Source organism: Poecilia reticulata, linkage group LG3, assembly GCF_000633615.1.
Source record: "Poecilia reticulata strain Guanapo linkage group LG3, Guppy_female_1.0+MT, whole genome shotgun sequence".
Lineage (NCBI taxonomy): Eukaryota > Metazoa > Chordata > Actinopteri > Cyprinodontiformes > Poeciliidae > Poecilia > Poecilia reticulata.
Genome location: NC_024333.1, coordinates 21,050,610 through 21,060,399, shown reverse-complemented (window position 1 = coordinate 21,060,399; position 9,790 = coordinate 21,050,610). Strand labels below are relative to the sequence as shown.

Sequence of the window (9,790 nt, the reverse complement as noted above, 5' to 3'; positions counted from 1 at the left end):
TGCAGTTATACCTACATTTTCTCCCTCCACTCAACTTTACATTAATTTGCTGGGATTAAGCACTCTGAACAACCAGCTTCTAGCAATGACACTTTCTGACTACGTGTTGAAACGACTGCTGGACAACTGCCAAGATATTTTATCTTTCCCATGATAAAATATTTGTGTTATAAACTTGTTTTGGTGTCGGGCAATATTCCACTTTTCTGAGAAAGTTTTCAGAAATCTATAAATTTTGTTCAGACAAGTTTTTTCTGTCGAGCAAGAATTAAAAAGTTGTACATCGGATTTGCATTAGTTGGTTTTAAGCTGAGGCGGGTAGAGAAGAACACTAACATTTTTACTCAAGCAAATAAGTAATGTAGAAATTACTCGAGTAAAAAAACGACCTAAGTAACTGATCATAAAAGCCGATTTAATGTTTAAAAATGCCAGTTATGTGCAAATTCTGGTATTTTAAAGACTAAAGTAAAACATTATGCAAATAATTCACCAAAATCAGGATGAAGACATTGTGTTGTAAAGACAAGAAAAGGTGAAACAAAATCTGCTTTCAGGAAAACAATGCAAAGCCATGAGTGAGTTTTCAGTTTTATTGAGATACACTATGTTAGAGCCTACAGTATGATGCAAGGTATCATTCCCTTTGAATAATTTCAGAAAAAAAGCACTGCAGTCTTAAAAATTACAAAACATTTAACATACAAAATATACAAGAAATGACAATACAAGGCTTGGTAAACATCAGCTAAAACCTGTATTTCCCTTTTATTTTACAAAGTTTTATATATATATATTTATATATGTATATATAAATATATATATAGTTTCAACAGACACCTGTTAATGTCCTTAACCTCTTAGGAATGACATCCATATCCATTTGAAAATATCAAAAATAGAGTTGTACAGTCTTTGCAGCCTTWTCGTCTAAAATAGGAACAAATTGTTCGATCTTTGGTTGTGGCAGAAAAGGACAGCAGCCGGAGTTCAGAGTTTATTGTCGATGCTGGTTTYGTTTTGTTTGTGTGTATTGTGGTCTCTCAAGCTGCAGAATTGACTTTAATGCAAACATTTCTCTCCGTTCTCCCACCCCACCCGTTTGGTTGACCCTGTGAACCTGAAATGTACAACATTGATAACTGTTATTGATCAGTCTCAGTCATTTTGGAGAAGAAAAGGGGGGGRAAAAAACTCAGACCAACCGGTTCACAAACAGGAGTTAAGGCATCCTACAGAGTTCACGCGACATGATGATATTCTCTTCTTCCGAGCGTTTCTGTTCTTCTGTGTGAAGTCCAAAAGCATTTTACCTCAGATTTGCTGCTGTTATAGTGTGCATAGCCTAAACGTGTGTGCTTTTGTCGTTGAAAAGTTGTCATATATACAAGAAATTTGGTTCAAGCAGCTACCATCCATCCTCAAACACAACTGAATTAAGATGCTTACGCTGTGTCTTCCATTCAAGCATCTATGAGTCTTACTGAGTCTACAATGTACTTCTAGAGGCATCAAGGTAAATTTTTTTTGTGTGTCTTTTTTAAAATTATTATTTTTAAAGGCATTAAGCAGAATATCAATGCATAGCAGAATCATTTTCACCTGGAAACTGACTTCAAATCACCGTCAATCTTAAGGCAAAAAAAAAAATTAAAGTCAGTGGAAATCATCAAACCAGCATCTGGATCAGTCAGTCTGCTCTTTCCTGGAGGATGACTTATTGCTGCAGTGCAGCCATTGCACATTCGCGCCAGTCGGGGGGGGGGATACAGGAACAAATCAATGAGCATTCTGGAAACAATTTAAGAGAACTCTGATTGTAGACAGCAGACGTTGATTGTTGCAAGCAGAAAAGGTTTGGAAGACCCCAAAATGTCCAGAATTTGCTGTCTGGATTCTAGGATTTTAAGTTGTTCTTTACAAATGAGGATATTACATAAATACAACATACAGACCACTTTATATATAAAATACTTTCACAACTTTTGTCAGAACATTTTCCATCGAAGCCCGAGTCGACTGTCATTTGAAAGCATGGAGCGTTAGGAAATCGAAGGCACATTTGAGAGGAGAATAGTTTTAGTGGCAGAGAGCTCCATTTCTGAGGACCAGCTAGAAACCCTCTTATGAATTGTCAAAAAACAACAACAAAAAAAACCTAAATCTTACTGCGAAATCATAAATCCAAAAGAAGCACATCTGTTTCTAAAAAGAAGCACTCTTCAGTCTTAAAGTCTGATGAGAAAACAAACAAAAAAAAGCTTGTGCTACAGTTCAGATTTGCTAAACATTAATAAGGCATTTGTTCAAAGAAGCAAAGGAAAAACTGAAAGCTCTAACGGAAGAAACAGGGTTCATTACTGTACAGATACCTACACAGCTGCAAGTCTGTGGAATGTTGCATTTTGCAGAAGGAAAACTAGCTGCTGACCTCCAACACCGTGACCGCATTCATCTTTTAGGGGGAAACTTGTTTTTCTTAATACTACTGGAAGGTTTGAYTTGAACTAATTGTACGGCAAATCAAGTCTCAAATTTCTTTCTCTCTTGAATCGATGTTAGCAAGTGTCCACGTTTACTCAGATAAAAAATACAAATAAAAAAATCTTCTGAAGAAGTGGGATGCACAGATCCCTGCAACACAGCTGTGAGCTGCATCTTTAATTTCACAAGTTGATGCTGGTGAGAAGAGGATTGAAAACGTCAAGCGGACCATCAGGAAGACAGCAGAGCTGTGAATGGACAGATGTTCAAACACAAGCCTACAACACAGCTGTGGAAAAAAAAAAAAAACAACAAATAAAAAAAACACTCCAGCTCTGCATGTCTGCTCTGTCCTGAGCATGGTTCTGCTCTACATCTGTGTGAAGTTGTGTGTTTTTCCATCTATATCAGAGATCTCATGGTTGAAAACAGAGGAACGTGGCTTTGCCTTTCACCACAGTCTTCTTCCACCAGGTCGGCGTTTGCAGGGTTTTAACAGCTGGAGGTAATGCTGCGTGAGCCACAAAAAAAAAAAGAGAAGAGAAATAAAAAAAACACTGTGTGACGGTTCAGGCAAAGATCTGAGCTACGAATGGTTGTGCGCCGACTGAGGGCCGTGAGCGCTGGGGGACTGGGACATGTCTCTGCCGATGATCTCATTTACTGCGGAGAGAGAAACAAGAACAGAAAGACAGAAACAATTTAAAAGCGCTCCAAGCCATYTTCAGAAACAGTTTAAAGATGTCAGAAAGGTATTCATCGTTGGAACAGGGATTTCTGATGTTGGTTCACAAATCAAACAAATAAACTTTAAGACAAGTCGTGAATCAAAAGGTGACATGAGTGACACGTCGTGTCGCAATAAATCACCATCAATTAACCACGATAAATTTAAATAATTTCTGTTCTACAGATTAAAGTGTTTTGTTTAAAAATACCTCGTAATTGAYTTTAGTTATGTTTTAGTTGTCAGTGTGGTTTTTCATTTCCATTTTATTTATTGGTTTTGGTTGTTGTGCTTTTATTTTGGATATTTAAATCATCTTCCAGTTCCAATAGTGAGTTTTCTTTAGAAAATTWAAGTTTATTGGTCTTTTTAAAAGCATCCATACTTGGTGACGCTCCCCAAACTAAAGAATAGGATATTATTTACAATCCTCTTAATGCTGTACTAATTCAGTCTTTTGTAACATTTTCTACCAGTTTTTCCCTCCACTCAACTCTCCATTAAAATGCCCAGATACATACAGTCACTTTCTTTAGCAATGACCTTTGACCCCCTTTTGCTTAACCCCAGTTTCTGTTTTGTTATTTTTTATAGACACCTCTAAGTTTAGTAATGCTACCATTTACTCAGTCAATATTTAACACAGCTAACACAAAAAAAGGCTAAAATATAATAATGTGCTTTTTTTAAATTCAGCACATGAGAAAATAGCCGACTGTCAATCTAAAGTTGATAAGATCAATCAACCTTAGATAAACTCATTAATCGATATGTATGAAATTTAAAAATCTATTTCTAATAATAAAAAAAAACATTTAAATGCTTGAAAAATATCAATATGTACTTCAGAGTTTCACTTTAAAAAATTAAACTGATGAAATAAATAAATGAAGATGACGTTCTAACAGATTAATTTGTAGTTTTCACACAAAGCAAAGCCTTGGGCTACGAGTGTCTCTCTCCAGCAGAGGGCAGTGCAGTTCCACACCAGAATCGTTTCAGGATCAAAACTCTGTGCTAAAAGTGGGAGGAAAAAAAAAAAAAAAACTACAACAGAGTGGCAAACTCAGAGATTGCAAAGTCATTTGCCATGACGTGAGATATAATMACAAACCATAATCACAAACTATTCCATTTACAGGCTGTGCCAGCCAGCTCATATAATTGATTGAGTCCAAGAGTCCTGTTAGATAAGCTATTCCAGGAMTCCTTTAAAAGAACAGCAGGAGCAGCAGGCTTGTTCACGACTTCATTAACAGTGGTTGGGTGCATTTCCTCAAGACCCTTTCATTGGGTTTTCAAGCATAGCTGAGGAGCTGTGTGAAACCTACTCATTGGTAAAAAAACATGTCGTTAATGTGAGAGAGGCACTCAGGCACAGCGAGGTTAATTACTCCAGACTCAGTTAGTGAGTGGTTTTAAATAAAAAGAAATAATTAAAAAAACGGATAAGGCCTTCTCTGTGCTGCCGTCTGCTTTCTAGCCAGCATGTGCGATTGTTTTCCATCTGCTTCCTCCATTTGGTGCTTAGAGCAGAACCACAAGAAACAGAGCAGSGAGCTAATAAAAAGAAAAAGAAAAAAAAATAGAGCTTTGAAGTAAATCAACACCAAATACTTTGACGTGGGAAAGAAGATAAGAGGASTGAGAGACAGAAGAATCCCATTTGGCTGAAACTTATGGCAAACATCTTCTCGCTTCCACTGTGACAGCATGAAAAGTGTTCGGTTTTCATGCTGCGACTTCTTCATGTGGTTCCCCCAAGAGTCTTAAGCGTGACGATAAAAGGTCAGTCAYGCAGCGCAGAAATCAGACAGGGCGAACTGGTTTGGAGAGGGTGCAGTAGAGACCTCTGGCCCAGTTTGGCACAGAGAGATTTGCAGGCAGGCTTGTTTAGACATGRCAGGTAACAWGCAGCTGTAAATCTCTCCGCTGTGACGTAAAAATAAGACATTCCTCTGGTTATTACAAACAAATCTCTTGCTGTAACTTAATGGGGAAAAAAAAAAAAAGGTACCAGGGAGTGACTCAGTGATGAGAAACCAGAAGAAAAAAAAAAGTCATATTTAAATTTACACTACAAAGCAARAACGCCGGCAAAATGAGAAACCGAGAAGCTACGTGGAACAGCTTTATTGACTCTTAAAAGAGCAATARTTTTCATATTCAGAGTCGAACTATTTCATTGTGTGCTTAAACGGAAAATCACTAACAGTTTTCAAATTAGTTTTAAAGCCTTTGCTCAGGCATCCAACTCTTTTATTTAGCGCCTCAGTGTGCATTATTTATGTTTCTTGGTGCTTTTGCTTTTGTGTCTGGCCACCATCACTCACATCATCCTGTTAGCGTGGGAGGCTCTTCCTTTCCCATGTCAACCATGTTCACACACACACCGTCACACTCGCAGAACCACCACGCACTTATGAGACAACCGTGCAACTATCGAAGCAAACGTTTACCTCTACATACACAGCCTAACATGGGGATGTAATCTACGCCACTTTGCCAATTTGTCACACTATTCTCTGGGTTAGAATAAAACTGTGATGGAGGAGCGCACATCTCCTTTAAAGGCCGTGACCTTTTGAAAGGCGACTGGTGCAGCTGGGCTCAAAATAAACTAAATCTTACAGCTGTTAGAAGTGCAGCCGAGCGACACAGCAGCTGTATCTGTAAAAATTAAGAGCTGCACTTCTCTTATCAAGGCTCCTCTTTAGTTGCAGCCCTTTATACAGCAGCGGCTGGTGGATTCTGCCTCATTTAATGCAATTTACCCAAACTGAGATGAGTGAAAATAGAAAATTTGAACAATGTGATGCTGTTATGATGCAGCACCCATCAWAATTCTGGTTCCTGGAGGCTCCTTAGAGATATTCTGCATTGTTCAAGCGCGACATGGTAAACTGTGCAACAAGAGGTCATAGAAGTCAATCTGCTGAAATACCACAGGAATATGAGCGACATGAAGCAGAGTGTGACAGACCGACATTAAGTGGGCGTCTGCAAAAACATATCACTTTCCGCTGTAAAAGTACTGATCAGATTGCTGCAGAGGCAAACATTAACCCGTGGCCTGACAAAGTCACTCGGAGAAGGCCCACTCAGGCCAATTAGCATTAAATAAACGGAAAGCCTGTGACTCGATCGACAGCAACTTCAGAGTGATTCCTCTCGATTTGATTCATTCGCTTTTCTCATAAAATGAGGTGCAGGGAGAAGGTTCTGCAGATGATTTGTCAGAAACCTTTTCGCGTACCTTCCACTCCCGAGATTTCAAACTGGGCTAAATGCAGATTTGGATGATCCGATTTGGGGCCGTTAGAAAGGAGGCGAATCTTCATTTCAGTCTCGAAGCGGCCAAAAGGGCCTGGATGTTTATCTCTTACACGTTCGTAGTTTTCCCTGTGGGTGAAACCCGAACCTAAAACTCTTCGCCTCACAATAAACTGCTGTACATAAAACATGTTKTTTTTTTTTTAAAGTCCCCTCTGAAAATAACTTCTTACTCAATAAATAATATTTTTGTTAATGTGACTGAGATATTCTGCACTTCAATATAAGGTGGAGCTCCACACATCAGGAATCCAGAAGTGAAAGAGAGCTTTGAGTTGAGTTCAGCTTTACACTGGTTTCACATGCTGATAGCGTTTTCTCGGGTTTACTGGTATTGTTCATGACAGTGCAACAGAAAACCAGTGATTCAGCGCTGCCTGTCGTAGTAACTGTGGCTCTGAATGTCTCAGCCGGAGGGAGATCCTCTGCAGATGACTGGCAGGGGGGCTCCCTACACAAAATATGTACATCTGCATTCAGCCGATGACTCCGATGACTACTATTACTACTACTACTACATATGCTAGTAGGATGTCATCAGATTGCTCCCTTCAGTGTGAACCAAATACTTCTAAATAYCTAATCTTTTCTGGATTAAAAGAAAAAAAAAAACGTTTACCATTTGTGTCAAGATTGAAAATGCTTGATTGGGAAAAAAGGAGTACAAAAAAAAAACAGCATTACCCATTGAACTTTTTCACATACATATTTAAGACAAGGCAGTGCATAATAGTGAAGTGGAAGGAAAACATAAGCTTTTAAAACACTTTCATCCTTGAATAATAACTGCCATTAAAGTTATGCTGTAACTAGAGAACATCAGAGAACAAACAGCGTAATGAAGACCAAGAAAACCACCAGACAGGCCAGAGACAGACTAGTGCAGACATTGGGGCACTGCATGGTGTAGAAATAGAGCTAACGCCCCAAATGCAGAGGCTACTKTCCTAAAAACAGAGGTTCTGGGTTCGATTCCCACCCTGACATCTTGCACGTTCCTTCCCAAGCCCTCCTCTCTCCACCCATTTCCTGCATAGTCACGCTCAATAAAGGCCTCTAGAGCTGAAAAAAAAAMCCYTTWAAAAAAAAAAAAAMCCCTCAACTTTTGAAGAAGTAAAAAGTATTCTGTTAATTGTGCTACTTAAGGAAATCCCACGTAGAGGACACATCAAATAAAGAAAGCAGCTAGATGAGACCAGAAATCATTTTTTGGCAAAATGCTGCATGTTGTAAATATCCAACACAAACACACTATCCCCCTGTGAAATATGGTGGTGGCAGCAGCATGCTGTGGTGGTGCTCTTTTCAGTTTAAGACCAAAGTTTATTCACGTATTGGAACTGCAGAGACACAAATCTAAGAATCTGTCTCATTTTAATCTGTACTGATTTTAAAAACAAGTCTCCAGAGTTTCAAATTTGGCAGCGACAACTGTATTGACTCATGGTGGCTAGATGTATATGCATGCCACACTTTTAAGATTAAAAATAAAATATATTTAGCATCTACTTCACAAGTATACACTTGTTTGCGTTATACTTTGACAATAAATGTCAATATGATATCTATGAGCTTGTGGTTCCAAAATAATAAAATAGGAAAATCTTTTTGCAAGGCTTGACATGCACATGGCATTTTTCACTGGCAGCAGAATCGACCTTTTTGCCTTCACAGAGAGTAAGGGAAGAATAAACTGCAGTGTTAAACAGCATGGAAGAAAATTATGAACAATAAAGAYATATCCCGGAACAAGTCTGGAAAACTTATTGCATTCGCAAAATGTCAGTTTAGATCTTTAAATCTAGAAACCAATACGTCCAGAAATCTCCCCAKAGTGAAAGGAGAGGTTAAATGGGTTCCTTTAATTTCCCCAAACCAAAGTTTCACATCTAGAAGGAGACCATGGCAAATGAGTAATTTCACCCCTTCATTTCTAAAGAGCATCTCAAAGGGGCTCATAGGACAGACCTCCTTAATGCAAAACAGAAGTGAAAAAGACATTCGGACATCCAGTAAAATAAACACGTCTACTGTTGAAATGGAAAATGGGCAATTACCATAAACCTCTATGACACACTGAAAAAAGTTCCCCCAACCAGGCATAATAACATTACTCTGGCAGAGCAGCTTAAGCAAATAACATGAAGACTGACTGATTATTGACTCCACCAAATGAAGACAACATGCCACAATGGAAAACCTTTGTGCACAGGGAAAAGAGACGAAGCAAGGCTGGGTTTGCCCTGCAAGAGGGAATATCAAAGCAAACATTTTCCAGTTGCAGCTTCCTGTAAATACATGCACACATTTCCTCAGAAGCCATCACACACTAGAAATATCTGGCCAATAAATTGAACTTAATTCWGTGACTTCTTGTTATGTTCTTTGTGTTCCCCCTTTATTTATTTATTTACTTTAATTCCAGTGTTGAGGTAAGAAAGTGAGTGGGTGAGGATGCAGAGCACAGCAGAAAAGCTCATCACAGAGTCGGTTTCTCAAAGTCACTCATCTCTGAATCATTCGTGGAGTTCCCATTTAAAGTGACGGTAAGCGATTCACAAGAATCCCAGCCTTTGATCTGGGACGCAAAAGTTGTTAAACCCTGAAAGATCACATAAGGCGCCAACTTTAAGAAGGAAGTCTGGAGCCTGAATGGCAAAAAACGAAGAAAGGTGAAATATTTTGGAAAGTTTAACAGGTAACACTTTGCTTATGAATCAACACCAGTGTTTCATCTTCCAGGAAGAAAACGATAGCCGCTTGAATTTTCCTTTCAGTTAGTTTTTTTTTTTAACAGGAGTGGTTTGTTAAAACCAAACTGGAGGCAAAAAAACAACCACAAGATTCTACGAATGAACAAAATAATGCKGTAACTCACTTTTACACACAAAAACATGTCAACAGCAAAATCCATTTCAGTCCTCTGAGCCAAGTCTGCACTTAAACATCACTAAAACTTTACTGATTTATACATTCAAAAACATTAAAATAAGGCGAAAAAAAAACCCAAAAAAAAAACATGTCTACTTCTCATTACACTGTTCAGTTAATTTATTTTATGAAAAATGTGCGAAACATAAGTTAAAGCATTACTTTGACCCAATCAGAGGGAGTTCGGGGCTTCTCCTGCCTAAAAAAATAACAAAAACAAAACACAACAAAAAAAAAAAAAAACTGCTGGCAACTTCTCTGCACAAACCTTTTTTTTATTTTGCCAAAACCTCTGCAATACATATACTTTCAACT

At 38.3% G+C, this 9,790-nt stretch overlaps 1 protein-coding gene across 2 annotated transcripts in view; it reads right to left on the bottom strand.

Annotated features, from left to right (window-relative positions):
• Positions 1–575: 575 nt before the first annotated feature.
• Positions 576–9,790, bottom strand: part of nfatc3a (nuclear factor of activated T cells 3a) — a 67,602-nt gene continuing 58,387 nt past the window's right edge. For both annotated transcript variants that reach the window (XM_008405476.2, XM_008405477.2), the window contains exon 10: positions 576–3,147. In XM_008405476.2, coding sequence (XP_008403698.1) covers positions 3,071–3,147 — 77 coding nt within the window. In that variant the 3' untranslated portion in view covers positions 576–3,070. The remainder of the gene's footprint in view (positions 3,148–9,790) is intronic.